This window comes from Bufo bufo, chromosome 9, assembly GCF_905171765.1.
Source record: "Bufo bufo chromosome 9, aBufBuf1.1, whole genome shotgun sequence".
In the NCBI taxonomy this organism is placed as follows: domain Eukaryota; kingdom Metazoa; phylum Chordata; class Amphibia; order Anura; family Bufonidae; genus Bufo; species Bufo bufo.
In genome coordinates, this window is record NC_053397.1 from 51,868,916 (window position 1) to 51,887,287 (window position 18,372).

The following is an 18,372-nucleotide window of genomic DNA, read 5'->3' on the forward strand; positions in this document are numbered from 1 at the left end:
ATAATAAATGCCACTTGCTGAAGTGAGACAACCCCTTTAATGTGATAGATCAATCATGTGGCCAATAGCCAGTACATGTAGGATTTCAGACATTTTTATTCTTCTAATACACTAATACATCTAGAAAGGTCCTTCTATTCTGCATGTGGCAGTCTATGTTAACACTTTTTGTTTTTTATTGATCTTAGTATGAAGACCAAATATTGGGTCAATGAGCAAAGGTGAGTATCATATGAAGAGTGAATACCTCAGAAACTCCAAACGCCCTGATTTCTAGACCTGGGTGGCGCACTAAGGGTATATGCACACAGTTCTCGTGACGCACAAATTTTCATGCAGAAAATCTGCAGCATAATACAGTACCAGCTAAGCAGATGAGATTTTTCCATTTTGTCACCTACACGGTGCAGAAGTTTTCCTTGCAGAATCTGACCTGCGGTGTAGATTTTGAAATCTGCAGCATGTCAATTGTATGTGCGGCTTTTCAGTGCGGATTTCAGTGCGGTGAGATCTGGGGCAAATCCGTGACAATATCTGCAAGTAACAAATGTGGATTTTGGGGCAGCTTTTGTATCGAAACACAGCGAATATCCATATAAGCTACACTGCACACAAACTTAGGTGGTCATTTATTATACTGAAATACGCCTACATTAGGCATATTTCAGGAGCAGATGGCGGCGGCTATCTGCGAACTCTCCCCGCTCACGCCAGGTCTAAAATTGTGGGCCTGGCATGGACGGGGAAGGGGATGGCCTGGCATTCTCGTATCATTTACCATTTTCTACGCTTGTTTTAGGCATAGAACATGGTCTAAACGTATGACAGCAAAAAAGCTGCCTTACATTTAGAACTGGCGCTGGATTCACCGAACTTATGAGAGACCGGCGCCTCTTTATAACTTTGGTGGATCCTCCGCCAGCTATGGGGCTTTAATAAGACCGGCTTCTAAATACCGGTCTTAATAAATGTGCCCCATATTTTTTGTCCACAGCCGATCCGCATGCGGACCCATTCACTTCAATGCCGTAAAAGATCTGTATGTCCGATCCGTGGCATCCGCAAAAATATAGAACTGGTCCTATTCTTGTCCACATTATGGACAAGGATATGACTGTTCTATTATGGGCCGGACGTTCCGTTCCGTTATATGCAGAATGCACACGGCCGTGATCCCTGTTTTTCTGCAATTTGCGGACTGCCAAACAGCCTACGGTCGTGTGCATGAGCCCTTATGCTGTGTCTGCAATGCACTGCTTATCAGCCCACAATCCATTAGCTTAATTTAGGGTACAAACACATATCGCAGTTGTGTCACCATTTTCAACGAGGCCACACTGCGGACCAGTATCGCACGGCCGTACGGGTCACAGCTGGCTCTTGTTAACTAATGAAGACTGCACTGTTTAGTCTGTCTGCATTGGTAATGGCTGTGCGGTATTAAAGATGCCACGTGGCCATTAATAATGCAGGCTGACTAAACAGTGCTCATGCAGTACTCCACCACAGCTCAATCGCACACGAACGTATTTAGTTTCCTTGTCCGTTCCGTTTTTTTTTGCGGATAGGATGCGGACCCATTCATTTCAATGGGTCTGCAAAAAATTGCGGACAGCACACCGTGTGCTGTCCGCATCCGTATGTCCGTTCCGTAGCCCCGCAAAAAAAAATAGAACATGTCCTATTCTTGTCCGTTTTAGGCATTGTTACAATGGATCCTCAAAAAAAAAATAGATGGCATATGGGTGTCATACGTTTTTTTTTTTGCGGACCACAAAACACATACGGTCGTCTGCGTGTAGCCTAAAAATCAGTTCCATTCATCTAAATGGGTTGTTTTGGTGGGAAGCGCATGGATTTCTGCAAGCCTCATTCAGATGAATGGAACTGATTTTCAGGCGCAGAAATTTTCTACAACAGAATCTGTTGCGGGAGAAGGGACCCTACTAAACTCAGTACACTCCTACGGCTGTGACCATTGTGCAACTTTAGGTACCAAAAAACTGTGTCTGAAGTCACGTGTTGCAAAGGCTCACATGAAATGTATATTGTATTTTACATTATATTTTTCAAAATACTTGGTTATAAAGGAAGAACTATTACATTACTTGTGATCAGGGACATTGTATGGTCAGTGCTGACCTCTAGTGGTAGTTAGGAAGCAAGTACTATGTAAAACAGCTATGCCATAGCGCACTTGGTCTCGACATTAGGACACATAGTAAGCACAGTTAACACTGATGTACATTACGTGTAATTCACCATATAGAGGAACCATATAGAACCTCTATTTTCACCCTAATCTGACAACATTTTCGGAGATGGCGCTCCCAAGCCCTCAAAGCAATGGCAATTCTACCACTGATGAGGGCTAACAAGCCTGAAACAGCTGTATGTAAGGTCACAGTACTTGATAGATGCATCTGTGGTATATAAAAGGGGTTTTCCTACACTGCTGATTTCTCTTCGGCCGGTAGCATGCCATGGACTAAAGTAAGTAACACCATTTCCTTCCTCTTCCCCTCATAGATATGGAGGTATTTCTGTTGGAGCAAAGCTTCCTGTTCTTGATGTACAAGAAGAAACCATTACAGAATTTTTCAGTATTCTGGGTCAAATGACCAATGTATCTGCAGTGAGTAAGACATGAAATTATGTTATATGGAATATAATGAAGTTCTTGATCATTGCTGATTCTATCTTTGTGTTTCTGGCAGGGCCCTGTTACCAGGACCATATCTCGAGAACTGCAAACTTTTCTAAAGCACTTTGAAACAGAGAACAACATCAAGGTACAACACAAATTCCATGAGATTAAACGTGTTAGGCCTAGACTAGGTCAAATATATTTAGCATACCTCCCAACTTTGTAAATGAACAAAGAGGGACAAATTGCGCAAGAGCGCAAAGCACGCCACGGCAAATTTTTTCCACACTACGCCACGCCTCTTACCCCGCCCAAAACATAACTATGCACCTAATCCCAACCAGTCCTCTTAATGCCCCCACATAGTAATCATTCCTCTTTCATGCCACCGAACAGTATTTATGCCCACATTGTGCCCCTTCACAGAATTATGCCCAGCTGTGCCCCCAGTAATATGTCCAGTTATGTGCCCCCAGTAGTATATCCAGCTGTGCCCCCAGTAGTATGTCCAGCTGTGCCCCCAGTAGTATGTCCAGCTGTGCCCCCAGTAGTATGTCCAGCTGTGCCCCCAGTAGTATGCCCTGCTGTGCGCCCCCAGTAGTATGCCCTGCTGTGCGCCCCCACATTGACGATTTCCGTGTTTTGCGGATCCGCGGATCCGCAAAACACGTTGCGGATGTGTGAATGGAGCCTAAATGTGACATCACATGCCCTAGACTAAGCTGAGTTAAGGCCGCAGTGCTACTTCAAGCACCAGTACCTTCTCAAACAGCTGATTGGCAGGGGTAGGATAGGATAGGTCATCAATAGAAAAGTCTCGGAAAAAAAACCTTTAATGTTTAAAGAGGTTTTCCAGGAGTAAAATAATGACGACCTATGCTCAGGATAGGTCATCGGTATCTGATCGGTAAGGGTCTGACTCCTGTCACTCCCACTGATCAGCTGTCTGAAGAGGCTGTGGCGCTCTGGTGAGTGCTGCAGCCTCTTCCTAGGCCAGTGAAGTCATGTTTATCGGTCACATGGCCTAGTTACAGCTCAGTGCCACTTACCTGAATACCGAGCACAGCCGCTATACAATCTACAACACTGTGGCTGGTATCCTGTATGGAGGCTGCAGCGCTCACCAGCTGATGGGTGGTGGTGCTGGATGTCAAACCCCCCACCTATCAGTTATTGAGGACCTGTCCTAAGGATAGGTCATCAGTATTCTACTCCTGGAAAACCATTTTAAGGCAAGCCTCGGAACAGCCTCCATCTGGCCACATATTTCATAGATGTGAGTTTGTAATAGAAATGAGATGGAAGTCCTCTGAAGTATTTCATTTTAACTATATACAGCCCGGTATACAGAAAAAGATAGCCAGCAATGGGAAAAAAATCTGTCAGACTCTGAAATCAGCTGTGGTCCTATTTCATCATTTTTTATACACTTCTTGACACCACCTTATGCTCAGTTTTCCTGTTCTTGGTGTTGAAAGCCTAAGCCATGTCTTATTTGTGACTAGTGATTCGGGAACAGTTAATGCACTGCATTACTAGGTAAATCTGCCAGTCAGGAATCCGGGAAAGGTAGGTAACAATACACATGGGAGTTGCAACAGTGGAAAAAACTTGAAAAGCTGAGTATTAGTTTTTACAAGTAAAAAATATATTTGTACCAGGTTTTAGCCAGGAGAGTCTGGGAATACAAGCGTGTGACAAACTAAGACCAGGAATGGATGTGTCTCATGGATTTGTGTCCTTCTACATCTCTGCCCCTCAGACCTCTTGGGTTCATAGCATTCATAGACTGAATATCTAGAGGGCAATAAAACCTCAACAATCCTCATCTTTAACTGTTTGTGTACTGCCCAACTCATATCGATCTGATTTACATCACTTGTTTCCTCTACCTCACTGTGTATAAATAGGTGAATCTTCATATACTGTCTTCAAAAATGCCTGATGATGAGGCCTAAGTAGTCTTGAAATATTGCAATTGTGTCATGATCTTTTCAGTTAGCCATTAAAAGGTATCAAACATTGAGGAATCTCAATTATTATTTTTTTTACCAGTAGACATTTGCATTTGTTATGTATTTCCTCCCTGTTGTCTTTATGCCAATCAGAGCAGACCTTTACTTTGGTGGCGTTCATTGCTCTGTGAGACGGTAATGACACATACTATATAATCACCTAGCAGTGCATCTACCTCTCTAGGTTTGGTTTAACAACAAAGGCTGGCATGCTATGGTGATCTTCATCAATGTCGCCAACAATGCTATTCTCCGAGCGAACCTAGGAGAAGATAAAGACCCTGAAGAGTATGGCATAACTACAATGAACCATCCACTCAATCTCACCAAGGATCAGCTGTCAGAGGTCACTGTGTAAGTACAGAGCGGGGGATCATTATCCAGCAATCGGCTGTACATAGAAGGAACACATCATTTCCCAAAAAAACAAATAGTCTACTCAGGGGTGCAGGATTTAAATCTTTAAGAACTGGTTCACCACTTGACCTGAAAGGTATGCTTGTGCCATGAAAAGCTGCCAAACTTAGCAAGTGAATTCCTACTCCATTACCGCCAATAAAACATTGCATGTATCATATATTCATAGTGACCCTAAATAAATATTTAATGCACCTGGCAGTCAATATCCTATGCATTTTCTAGACCTAACCCCTGCATTAACCTATGCTTCGGAAAGAAGTCTCTTCAAAATTGAGCCTGTTCATATATATAAAGAGGTATATACACTCACCTAAAGAATTATTAGGAACACCTGTTCTATTTCTCATTAATGCAATTATCTAGTCAACCAATCACATGGCAGTTGCTTCAATGAATTTAGGGGGGTGCTCCTGGTCAAGACAATCTCCTGAACTCCAAACTGAATGTTAGAATGGGAAAGAAAGGTGATTTAAGCAATTTTGAGCGTGGCATGGTTGTTGGTGCCAGACGGGCCGGTCTGAGTATTTCACAATCTGCTCAGTTACTGGGATTTTCACGCACAACCATTTCTAGGGTTTACAAAGAATGGTGTGAAAAGGGAAAAACATCCAGTATGCGGCAGTCCTGTGGGCGAAAATGCCTTGTGGATGCTAGAGGTCAGAGGAGAATGGGCCGACTGATTCATGCTGATAGAAGAGCAACGTTGACTGAAATCACCACTCGTTACAACCGAGGTATGCAGCAAAGCATTTGTGAAGCCACAACACGCACAACCTTAAGGCGGATGGGCTACAACATCAGAAGACCCCACCGGGTACCACTCATCTCCACTACAAATAGGAAAAAGAGGCTACAATTTGCACGAGCTCACCAAAATTGGACTGTTGAAGACTGGAAAAATGTTGCCTGGTCTGATGAGTCTCGATTTCTGTTGAGACATTCAAATGGTAGAGTCCGAATTTGGCGTAAACAGAATGAGAACATGTATCCATCCTCTGATGGCTACTTCCAGCAGGATAATGCACCATGTCACAAAGCTCCAATCATTTCAAATTGGTTTCTTGAACATGACAATGAGTTCACTGTACTAAAATGGCCCCCACAGTCACCAGATCTCAACCCAATAGAGCATCTTTGGGATGTGATGGAACAGGAGCTTCGTGCCCTGGATGTGCATCCCTCAAATCTCCATCAACTGCAAGATGCTATCCTATCAATATGGGCCAACATTTCTAAAGAATGCTATCAGCACCTTGTGGAATCAATGCCACGTAGAATTAAGGCAGTTCTGAAGGCAAAAGGGGGTCCAACACGTATTAGTATGGTGTTCCTAATAATTCTTTAGGTGAGTGTATAGTGCTGAATGAAATTGTGCAGTATAGTGTGCTGTGCCACACTATGCGCAGTTAATAGTGCCATACTATGTGCATATAACTGCATTACCTGCACAAATGCTGAAACCAATTTACCAGATACAGTATCATGCAATGCCTAGATAAGTATTACCATTCAGTGACCAGTGCAATACATTTCCCATACTGCCCATACAAATTTTACCATTCAGTCCCTGTATGAAAAGTAGCTTAGAGTGCCCAGATAATCTCATTTATACAGTGCCCATATGAAAAGTAGTTTACAGTGCTTATATGATTTCTACTCTGCCTATATGCCCCATACAGCACTGCACACAGTGCCCTAACTTAATGACATCTTTTTGACTTCTTTATAGTTTCCAGATCCAGATTGGAAGAGCCAGTTAACTTTTGGTCAATATATGTCAATGTGACAAAGTCTTTCTCTTTTCCAGACTGACTACTTCGGTGGATGTGGTGGTAGCGATTTGTGTGATATTTGCCATGTCTTTCATCCCAGCAAGCTTTGTGCTGTATTTGATTCAAGAAAGGGTCTCAAATGCCAAGCACCTCCAGTTTGTCAGCGGGGTGACACCAGCAGTTTACTGGATGACAAACTTCACTTGGGATATAGTGAGTTACACACATTCCTTTTTTATCACAAAGTATTGTGGTTCACGTGGCGTTCCACTAGATCATTGTAGCATTGTCAAATCCTTTAGTTCCCAGGGTCGACAGGCCTACCTGGGGTGAGACCCCCACTGATCATAGTCTTTTGGCATATGGTAAAAGAGTGGATTACCCCTTTCAGTGTCAGATTTTAATATCTGTTTAAATAATTACTCATTCTTTTTTTATAATAACCCACGAATAAATGTAAATACTAGAATGCAAATTCTGTAACCTGCCATTTATTTATGTGACTTGGAGACCTTTGGGCCCCTCTCAGACCCTAGCACTTGGGTGCAACTGTTACCACTCTACCTCCTATGGTTATATACCCCTCTTTATGGACCCCATAGCAATAGTGTGGTCTCTCTGTGTGAAAGGTACGCCTCCCTGGAGAGTGACTGCCACTCCATCCATGGGACTGCTGAGTACAGTGAAGTGGTGTCCACACATGATTACGGGTACTCCACTGACAGAGAGAACTCTGTAGGCCCATTCTCATGATTGGTGGACATCCAGCGATCATACACTTATCATCTATCAAGTACATAGGTGATAAATGTGGATCATGAGCCGACCCCTTTATCCCCATAGTTAGCGCCAATACGCCTTTTTACGATGGTCAACTAAGGGGGCTTTGGCTAGGCAGCTGCCTTTTTTACGGAGGCCTAGTCTAAGTGCATATGAGAGCCAGGCTAATGCTTTAGGCAGAAGTGCTGATCCAGGCCATTTAACTCCTTAGATGACATGATAATCAATAGCAACCATGGGATCTAAGTGGTTTAGAGGGAGGGCGCTCCCATAGGCAAAAGATAATAAAACTGTAGGGTGCTGATGTCTTCACATGGCATGACCTAATGAAGCCACCAGGCCTGCCAGAAGTGTATCCCTATTAGGCGGCATTACTCTGGCACAGCCTGTTGGTGGCTGTCAGTATAGCACTGACAGTATAATAAATGGTACTGCATAACCAGTACCAGAGAATTATAGCAGCTCTCAAAAGATCGCCTGTTAAAGTCCCCTTATGGGACTAGTAAATGGTTAAAAATGGTTCGATAAAAAAAGTTTAAAAAAACACACTTTTTTCCATTGGAAAAAAGCTTTGGAAAAATAAAATCCCCATCCTATCAATTATCATGTCATTTAGCCTATGTGGTGAACATTGTAAACTATAACTATGCCACAATTGCTGATTTTCTTAGTAGTTGTAAAATGTAAAAAAATAAGTTAATCAGTTGTGTGTACCCCAAAATGGTGCCATTATAGACTGCAACTTGTCCAAAGCCACGTAAATAAATGATATTAATCACATTCTCTTGTACAACTGTCGCTTCTGCTCTTCCCAGGCAAACTATGCTATAAGTGTGGTCATGGTGGTGTTAATATTTATCGGGTTTGAAAAGAAAGCGTATACGTCCTCCACTAACCTACCAGCGCTCATAGCTCTGCTCTTCTTCTATGGGTAAGTACTACTGTCATACTCTGATAGGAGTTTATGAAGCTTTATATATGTAGAGCGTAAAACATTTCCTATCCCTTGGAGAATCCTTCTCCTTTAAATGGACGGAAGACTCTATCAAATATTTGGGAGTTCACATACCTGCCAATCCCTCACATCTATTTAAACTGAATTATACTCCTCTCCTCAAATCCATTACAGAGAGCCTTCAAAAATGGTTGTCCCTACGAATCTCTTGGTTTGGTAAAATTAATACCCTTAAAATGGACATATTACCGCGCCTGCTTTATCTATTTCAAACAATCCCATGTAAAATCCCCCTGATCTACTTTACTCGCCTCCGGCGCTTGGCTTCCCAATTCGTGTGGAATCAATCCAGAGCGCGGCTTGGCCATAGTCTTTTGACTCGCCCTAAATTAAAGGGAGGGACAGGTTTACCTAACTTTTTGATTTATTACAGGGCTGCAGTCTTGAACTGCGTCTTAGATCTTTTTCATAATAAGAATACTAAGATATGGGTAGAAATAGAGCATGTTACGAATCCCCACCTTGCAACAGGTATATTTTGGCTGTCCCCTAACTCCCTATGCAACCTCCCGCACGCCCAATCTGATATGCTCCTTCCTACTTTAGCAGCCTCATGGATAAAGTTTGCACCTAAACTGAATTTGGCTAAGATCCCAGGTCCCCTCTCAATGCTCACTGACCATCCAGATTTACCTATGGGTCTGAGACAGGTGCCCGCCTTCCGAACTACCCACACATCTACTGTCAGACTGAGAGACGTCTGTTCTTCTACTGGGATACGCCCTCTTGAGGACCTATCGCACATACTCCCATCATCTCCTGGAAGATGGTTCCTCTATTTTCAACTCAGGGGATTTGTTGGATCTCTGATGCCTGGTTTGCGGTCCCATACATCTCTAACGGATTTTGAAAAGCTATGTGTTGCTCAGGCTGCCCCTGGCCATGCTATTTCCTTGCTTTACATCATGCTGAACACCGAGGTGACTGAGGGCAGCCAATCTGGAGATTCCTACCCCAAACTCAAGTTTATGCTTGATTGGGAGACGGAATTAGGTGATACTTTTACTGGGGATCAATGGAAACGCTCTTTGCTTTTCACGCATAAGATCTCTATATCGTGTAATTTACAAGAACTCAACTATAAAATACTTACCAGATGGTATCGGACACCGGAGAAACTGCATCGGTTCTACCCCTCGGTTTCTGAACTATGTTGGCGATGCCATGGTGCTAGGGGGACTATGACCCATATATGGTGGGATTGTCCGAGGCTTAACCCATTATGGAAAGATGTCTTCAAGCTTTATAATTTTCTATTCCGGGCCTCCATTGCATTTTCCCCTTCCATCGCTCTGCTTTCTATTTTCCCGGGGCGGATCTCACATGTTAAGAAAGGTTCATTGCGGCTCTTTATGCTGGCCATGAGGCAAATTATCCCACGCAATTGGAAGTCAACCGAGAGTTTGAAAAGGATCACTTGGGCCTCTGCACTGGATGAGCTGTTACACAGGGAAGAGATGTATGCCTCTGATCACAACAAGATTCCGGCGTTTCTTAGGAGTTGGGAGCCATGGTCCAAGTTTAGATCATCTATGTCGTTTTCGGTTTGGTTGGCATCTGGGGTTCTCCCTGATTCTCCTCCTTAATAGTACCTAGCTATTCTCTAGATATGACCTATGATTTCTCCCCCCCCCCCCCTCCCCTCCTCTTGTGTGTCACCCTGTCTTCCCCCCTTTTATGTCAAGTTTGTCTAAAATTATTGGCCTATACATCATTTGTTTGAGGCCTTATTAAGCCCTTTAGGGCCTTTGTTTCCGCTGACTTTTTGTCAGCTGACTGTTTGTTATACAGATACAGATACATGCTTATACCTTGTCCTTTATGCTGTACTGCTGTTCATGATTGCATGTCGCAATGTATCTTTGTATGCGGTATGTATACTGCAATTTGGGATGTTCTCTTATGATTGTATTTGATAATAATAATAATAAAATCTTATTGAACCATAAAACATTTCCTACTAACAGTAAGGCCTCATGCACTCGACTGTTCTGTTTTTTGCGGTCCACTGCTCCATACTTCCACCTATCTAGGCTGCCAATGACTATTCTCCTCCACAAAATTGCAGAAAACATTTCAAACTAAAACCGGAGAAAATGCTATAGGGGACACCACAGTTTATATTTTCTTTAACCCTTAGTTGATATATTATCATCACTTTGCACAGCTGATGACCACACCCATTGCTTCTTATGTACTTGAATGTAGAAGCTTTTCTGAAACCTAAGGGTACAACCACACGGTCAGGTTTCTGTATCCAGTTTTGGAAGCCAAAATAAAAAAAAAGGATCATAAAAGGAGAGAAAGTATAAAGGACGGATACATCCTTTATACACACCTGGTTTTGGCTTTCAAAACTGCATTGGGAAACCTGACCGTGTGCCCGTACCCTAAGTCTTTAGGCTTTGTGTATTATTGGGAGATTAATACAGTTGCTTATTGTAAAGTGACCACTAGATGGAGCTATTTTCCTCTGTCCTATGACTGGTGCTTCTTTACTCCAAGTACTGTGCTGTGATACATAGTTATAATTTAGATTCTGCTTGAAAGATATTTGCTGCTTCCTCTAAAACCATCTTCTTTTCTGCTGAACTTGTTAATTTTATATGATTTAAGTAATGAAATACACCAAAATATTGTAACAAAGTAAGCAACTCCATTTTATAGGGCGATACACACTAAATATTCTTTGTATTGGCAGATGGGCTGTAATCCCAATGATGTATCCTGCATCGTATCTTTTCCATGTGCCAAGCACAGCCTATGTTGCTTTATCTTGTATGAATCTGTTCATTGGCATAAATAGCAGTGCCATTACCTTCATTCTGGATCTTTTTGAGAATAATAGGGTAAGTAAAACCTAAAAAATAAATACAAAAATTTAAGATCATTAGAAACCTTAAAGGGGTATTCTATTTAGATTAAAGAGGACCTTTCACCACTCCTGACATGTTTATTTTAATTGCTACATGCGTTCCCCATGTAATAACAGTTCTGAAGCATCTAGTCTTATGACTCTATGTTGCTCCATTCCTTTATTATTTCGAGTAGAAGTTATGAATGAATTGCTAGCAGTCTGCAGTAAGGGTACAGAGGGGAGGTAACCAGTTGGGGGTGTGTACCTGCAGAGACTCGCTCTATCCAATCAGTGCTGCCATTGTCAGACTGTGCAGGTACACGCCCCCAACGTGTTACCTCCCCTCTGTACCCTTACTGAACGCTAATAGCAATTCATTCATAACTTCTAGTAGAAATAATAGAGGAATGGCGCTCCATAGAGCCACAAGAATAGAGGCTTCAGAATTGTTATTACACGGGAATGCGTGAAGCTATTAAAACAGGCATGTCAGGAGCGGTGAAAGGTCCTCTTTAAGTTATAACTATTACATTGGTGGGGGTGCTACCACTGGGACTCCCGCCAATCACGAGGAGGGGGCTCCGTACCCCCCGCAGTCCCCCTGAAGTGAACAAGCGCATTTCTTTGTAATTAGTGGGTGTAATGACAGGAAGTGGCGATTTGCCCCCCCCCCCCCCACCGTCTTTGTACTTCTCAGATGCCCTGTTCATACATGATCGCAGCATCTGATATACATAAGACTGTAAAAAAAAATTTAAATTATATATTACCTGCTCCATTTGCTCGCGACGAGCCGGCCGCCGCCATCTTGCTTGAAGGTCTGGTGCGAAATCTAGCGTGGGCTGCAGTGACATCATGCATCGCCGCTCATGGGATTTCGGCCGAGATCTTTAATCAAGATAGCGACGGGCGGCCCGTTGCGAGCAAATGTATCAGGTACATATAATTTATAATTTTTATATTTTTTTGTTACACAATTTCAGGTTAAATTGATTCACTACCGCGAAGCACGAGGAAATTTGGCTTCGCGGCGAATCAAATTTATCCTGAAATTCGGATCTAAGTATTCGCTCATCCCAAATTATGACAACTGCTCACTTTTTCATGCAAGTGGAGAAGTTCTCAGAGCACCAAGTGGCATGAAACGAGTAGGACTCTTACCTTCCCAGGGTAAGCTCCCAGCTCTGTAGTATCATAAATTCATTTTGTCAGATAAGGCAGATGTATATCGTAAGTAGGATTGTCTGATCTTTAACCAAAGCCAGACTGTTCTGAAGGGGGCTTTTCAAGACTATACTATTGATGGTCTATGCTTAGGATAGGCCAACAATATTTTATCGAGGTGGGAGGGGGGGTGCAACTTTCGGCACCCCCATCCATCATCTGATTGTTTACCCCAGCACAGCGCCATATATGTGGCTGTGGTTATGTCTGGTACTACATACAGCATCTATGTCCCATTCAGTTGCTGAGAACCGAATGGCCCATCAATGTTATGGTCTGAGAAGCCTTCTTTAAAATGGAGCAATTTGTTTTGTAACTCAGCTTGTACTTTTTATTTAAAGAGCACCTATCAGCAGGATCAACCCCATGAATCCAGACATAATTCCCCGATCCTGCTTATTGAAACGATAACCCTCTCGTGAATATCGATTGCAGTGTTCCCGAGGAAAAAAGTTTTTTTATCTTTTATGTAAAGGAGGAGTTTGGTGCAGTATGTCTGATTTAGGAAGTCTGGCCCCTAATAGAACAGTCCTATCCTTGTCTGTACTGCGGACAATAATCATTTTTTTGAGGGGCCGCGGAACGGACATACGGACGCCTTTAGCACTTCAGACTATCATCAGAAAGTAACGTATTTGACAAAATGTTGTGATTTTTACATGTAGCGATGTTTTTGTATGTGTTTTATTTTAAAACTTCTTTCAATGTATTGTTTTGTTTGATTTATTTTAGTCTTTGTTAAAGTTCAATGAGAAGCTGAAGGATCTGCTCTTAATCTTCCCTCATTTCTGTCTGGGACGAGGACTCATCGATTTGGCAATGAATCAAGCCGTGACCGACGTGTATGCCCGCTTTGGTAAATGCATGGATATTCCCTTAGGGTCAGTAGGGGATGGAGACGTCTGCTCTTGAGTTTACAGATGAGCGCTGCTCCTGAGAACCATCTCAAAGTGATTCTTTGCTGCGAAAAGATGAGCTCTGCTCTGTATGGTAAAGAATCAGTACAGTTAGCGGGTATGCACCTGAGTCTACCACGCAGGTTATAATCAATGCCCTCAAAATGAAGCCCCCTTAAAGTGAAAGCAACTACAAACCGGATTTCAAAAAAGTTGGGACACTATACAAATCGTGAATAAAAACTGAATGCAATGATGTGGAGGTGCCAACTTCTAATATTTTATTCAGAGTAGAACATAAATCACGGAACAAAAGTTTAAACTGAGAAAATGTACCATTTTAAGGGAAAAATATGTTGAATCAGAATTTCATGGTGTCAACAAATCCCCAAAAAGTTGGAACAAGGCCATTTTCACCACTGTGTGGCATCTCCCCTTCTTCTTACAACACTCAACAGACGTCTGGGGACCGAGGAGACCAGTTTCTCAAGTTTAGAAATAGGAATGCCCTCCCATTCTTGTCTAATACAGGCCTCTAACTGTTCAATCGTCTTGGGCCTTCTTTGTTGCACCTTCCTCTTTATGATGCGCCAAATGTTCTCTATAGGTGTAAGATCTGGACTGCAGACTGGCCATTTCAGTACCCGGATCCTTCTCCTACGCAGCCATGATGTTGTGATTGATGCAGAATCTGGTCTGGCATTATCTTGTTGAAAAATGCAGGGTCTTCCCTGAAAGAGATGACGTCTGGATGGGAGCATATGTTGTTCTAGAACCTGAATATATTTTTCTGCATTGATGGTGCCTTTCCAGACATGCAAGCTGCCCATGCCACACGCACTCATGCAACCCCATACCATCAGAGATGCAGGCTTCTGAACTGAGCGTTGATAACAACTTGGGTTGTCCTTGTCCTCTTTGGTCCGGATGACATGGCGTCCCAGATTTCCAAAAAGAACTTCGAATCGTGACTCGTCTGACCACAGAACAGTGTTCCATTTTGCCACACTCCATTTTAAATGATCCCTGGCCCAGTGAAAACGCCTGAGCTTGTGGATCTTGCTTAGAAATGGCTTCTTCTTTGCACTGTAGAGTTTCAGCTGGCAACGGCGGATGGCACGGTGGATTGTGTTCACTGACAATGGTTTCTGGAAGTATTCCTGAGCCCATTCTGTGATTTCCTTTACAGTAGCATTCCTGTTTGTGGTGCAGTGTCGTTTAAGGGCCCGGAGATCACGGGCATCCAGTATGGTTTTACGGCCTTGACCCTTACGCACAGAGATTGTTCCAGATTCTCTGAATCTTCGGATGATGTTATGCACAGTTGATGATGATAGATGCAAAGTCTTTGCAATTTTTCGCTGGGTAACCCCTTTCTGATATTGCTCCACTATCTTTCTGCGCAACATTGTGGGAATTGGTGATCCTCTACCCATCTTGGCTTCTGAGAGACACTGCCACTCTGAGAAGCTCTTTTTATACCCAATCATGTTGCCAATTGACCTAATTAGTGTTAATTGGTCTTCCAGCTCTTCGTTATGCTCAAATTTACTTTTTCCAGCCTCTTATCGAATCAACGTATTTTTCCTTTAAAATGATACATTTACTCAGATTAAACGTTTGATCTGTCATCTACGTTCTATTACAAATAAAATATTGACATTTGCCATCTCCACATCATTGCATTCAGTTTTTATTCACAATTTGTTTAGTGTCCCAACTTTTTTGGAATCTGGTTTGTACTATCCCCCCACATCATGGACTGACATGGTATATAATAGTCATATTCATGGTATATAATAGTCATATAATAACATGCGGTGACAGTCATTGCCATGCAGCACAATTTACTGCACGCAGTGCCCGGTGTAAAACACAGCGCAAACCACAATGCCCAGGGTGCCATACTTATACGTTGCCCAGGTAATAACAGCGGGAAAAAAATTGGGATCAGCTCACCTCCATACAGGTATGGTGCACACGATCTGGAATGCTATGAGGAAGGGCTTGTATGCCCGAAACATGTAGGAGACAGTGGTTTTAATATTTTTCCACTATGTTCTGAGTTAATAAAGGAATTTGTTTTTATTTGGGTGCCGGATCTATCCACGTTTTTTTCGGCTTAATGCCCTTCATTGCTTAAATAAAGCCACATTTGCCCACATAGAGTTAAACAGCTCCCATGCCGTGCCGTACTTTCCCCGCGTAGCGCCCTTTTATGCTCATGCTGCCATGTTGTGTCCGCATAGTGCCTTATGGTGCCAGCAGAGTGTCATACTTTGGCCACATAATTATATTCAGCGCCCATATGGCATCAAACAGTGCCCAGAATGCAGCATACCTTGGCAGAATAGATCCAGGGTCAGCACTGTGCCGTACTGCACCTGTATAGATTTAATAAAATACTGGTATTAAAGCGACCCTCCAGTAGAAGAAATAAATCACATCTAGGCTTGGCTCACTTCTGCTCTTTTAAACTCCGGCAGCGTGTTCCAGCAGAGGAACAGACCGCCGGAGTTTACCGTCTCCGGCATAGCCTGATACCAGCGTGCACCGCCGGATCCCTATTCACTGTAATGGGATCCAGTCGCTTTCCGGCACATATGCCGGCTTTCAGCCAGACAAAAAAATGCTGTGTGTAGTTGTCCGGCCGAAAGCCGGCATGTACAGCCGGATACAGTGAATTCCAGCAGTCTGTTCATCCACCAGAAGACTGCTGGAATTAAAAGCGCAGATGTGAACCCGGCCTAACTGGGGAATGAACAAAACGCTGTACCTGGTGGCCTCCTGTTCATCTTTTTAGCGGAAGATCTGCCAATTCACAGGCTACTCTTCTTCCCACTAAGATGGCTCCACTGCTTTTCAGATGACCCAAGCACGCCATACACTTGGTAGCCCAAGACGCTTCCGGCTGCCCTTGGATTGGCCAGCATACGTCCAGCTCACGTGAGCCAAGATCAGGGCTGGATAAGCAGGAAGTGTCTTGGGCCATCAATGCATAGTAGCCTGAGAAGCGGTGCGGCCATCTTGCTTCAAAATGGCAGAAGAGGAGCCTGGGAATTAGCAAATCTGCAACTAAAAAGATAAAAAGGTGGTCACCATGGCCCACCAGAGTCCCAGAGGATCCTCCGGGGAACCTAGTCTTTGAAACCATAGCGGGCCGCAGGAGAAAAACAAATTGGAGCTGTCTTTGGAGCCAATCACTTGCCACTATGGTCCACTCTATATCTTTGATTCAAAGCCTATTACACTTTACTGATGATGTATGGTTTGGGCCCCGAAATTTCCTCTGGTGGGCCTGAGGAACCCCAGTCCGACACTGAGTTCCGTTAATTCAAATATTTTTGCTTGAGGGTCGCTTTACTTCTAGAAACATGTTGTAAATTGACCTTTCCTGCTGTGTTTTCTTCAGGTGAGGAACATGTCACAAACCCTTTCCAATGGGAGTTCCTGGGAAGAAATATCTTTGCAATGGCTGTTGAAGGAGTTGTATATTTTGGCCTGAATCTCCTTATTCAAAACCGTTTCTTTCTCAGCACTTGGTAAGATATAACCTGAAGCCTCAAAAGATAAGATGGTATACGTCTCCAAGTACATTATAACACACAAGACAGTACTCAATAGTCTTCAGTCCCTAATCCAATGATTGTGGCAGTACATTCTAGTGTATTTCAGCACGTACATGACTCAAAAAGGATTCTTGGCTTTAAGAGTGAGTTGTACAAAGAATTGGGGGGGTCTAAGGAAGTCTGAAATACATCTCTTGTCTCCTCAGTGGTACAAAATGCTGATCTGTCCGTCCCTTATGCTTTATATTGCAGCCCTGCTTCTTCACAGTAGCTGAAGAGTATAAGCACAAATCCAGCTGAAGCTCATAAGGAAGCCTATACATGTTGAGAAGATTGTTTAAATCAACTTTTTATGTTAAAAGGTTTTTTATTAGAATTTTTGATATTTTTTATTTTTAAAGCTTCTATGTCTCCATCTATATATATATCTTTTTTTACATAAAATCGTGCAGTTTTTGCTCTGGCCACTAAAATATGTCAACACTTTCTCTTTGACAGCTGCCACATGGGCCATAGACAGGAGGGGACCCTATTGACTTCTATAGGAGAATTTTGTAGACATGCAGTGTGACCTGTGCAGAGGTCAGGAGGGAGTAGATAAGCTGTGAGATCACCTATTGTGAGGTGATATCTGCCATTGCAATCCTGCCTGTGATCAAATTATGCTGGGCACTGAAAAGTTACTTGTACAGAACAGAAAGTCTCGACATACTATTAGTCTTAGTGGCCAGTGTGAAAAGTGCATGGTTTTCTTTCTTTTTTTTTATAGATAGGCACATGGAAAAATAAAACAAAAAGCACCAAAAACATTAAAAACTTAATTTAAGCAATTTTAAGCACCAGGTCTTTTTCTGACGACAGATTCCCTTTAAGTAGGGATATATTAGGAATACCTATTCTGGTGTTGATTTCCGTGGGTACTTTAGGTTTGCAGAACCTCCGAAGGATCTCATTGAAGGAGAGGATGAAGATGTTGCTCAGGAGAGACAGAGAGTGCTGAAAGGTGGAGGGAAGAATGATATCTTACGACTAAAGGAATTGACAAAGGTAAAGCATTGCGTTGGTTTTGAGGTGACAATAGATTATGTTCCAAATGACACAAGATTTCTTGTAGTCTAATTAGAAGAAAATTCATGGTCATATTTAAAATAACTGTATAATTCGGCAGGGTGCTTGG

The 18,372-nt window shown here is 42.8% G+C and overlaps 1 protein-coding gene across 1 annotated transcript in view; it reads left to right on the forward strand.

Annotated features, from left to right (window-relative positions):
- ABCA4 (ATP binding cassette subfamily A member 4) overlaps window positions 1-18,372 on the forward strand; it is a 208,005-nt gene that overhangs the window by 146,557 nt on the left and 43,076 nt on the right. The window contains 10 exon segments of the mRNA XM_040408736.1: window positions 189-221; window positions 2,530-2,635; window positions 2,718-2,792; window positions 4,847-5,016; window positions 6,890-7,067; window positions 8,450-8,565; window positions 11,351-11,498; window positions 13,463-13,586; window positions 17,039-17,168; window positions 18,122-18,242. Of these exon segments, the coding sequence (XP_040264670.1) occupies window positions 189-221; window positions 2,530-2,635; window positions 2,718-2,792; window positions 4,847-5,016; window positions 6,890-7,067; window positions 8,450-8,565; window positions 11,351-11,498; window positions 13,463-13,586; window positions 17,039-17,168; window positions 18,122-18,242 (1,201 nt within the window).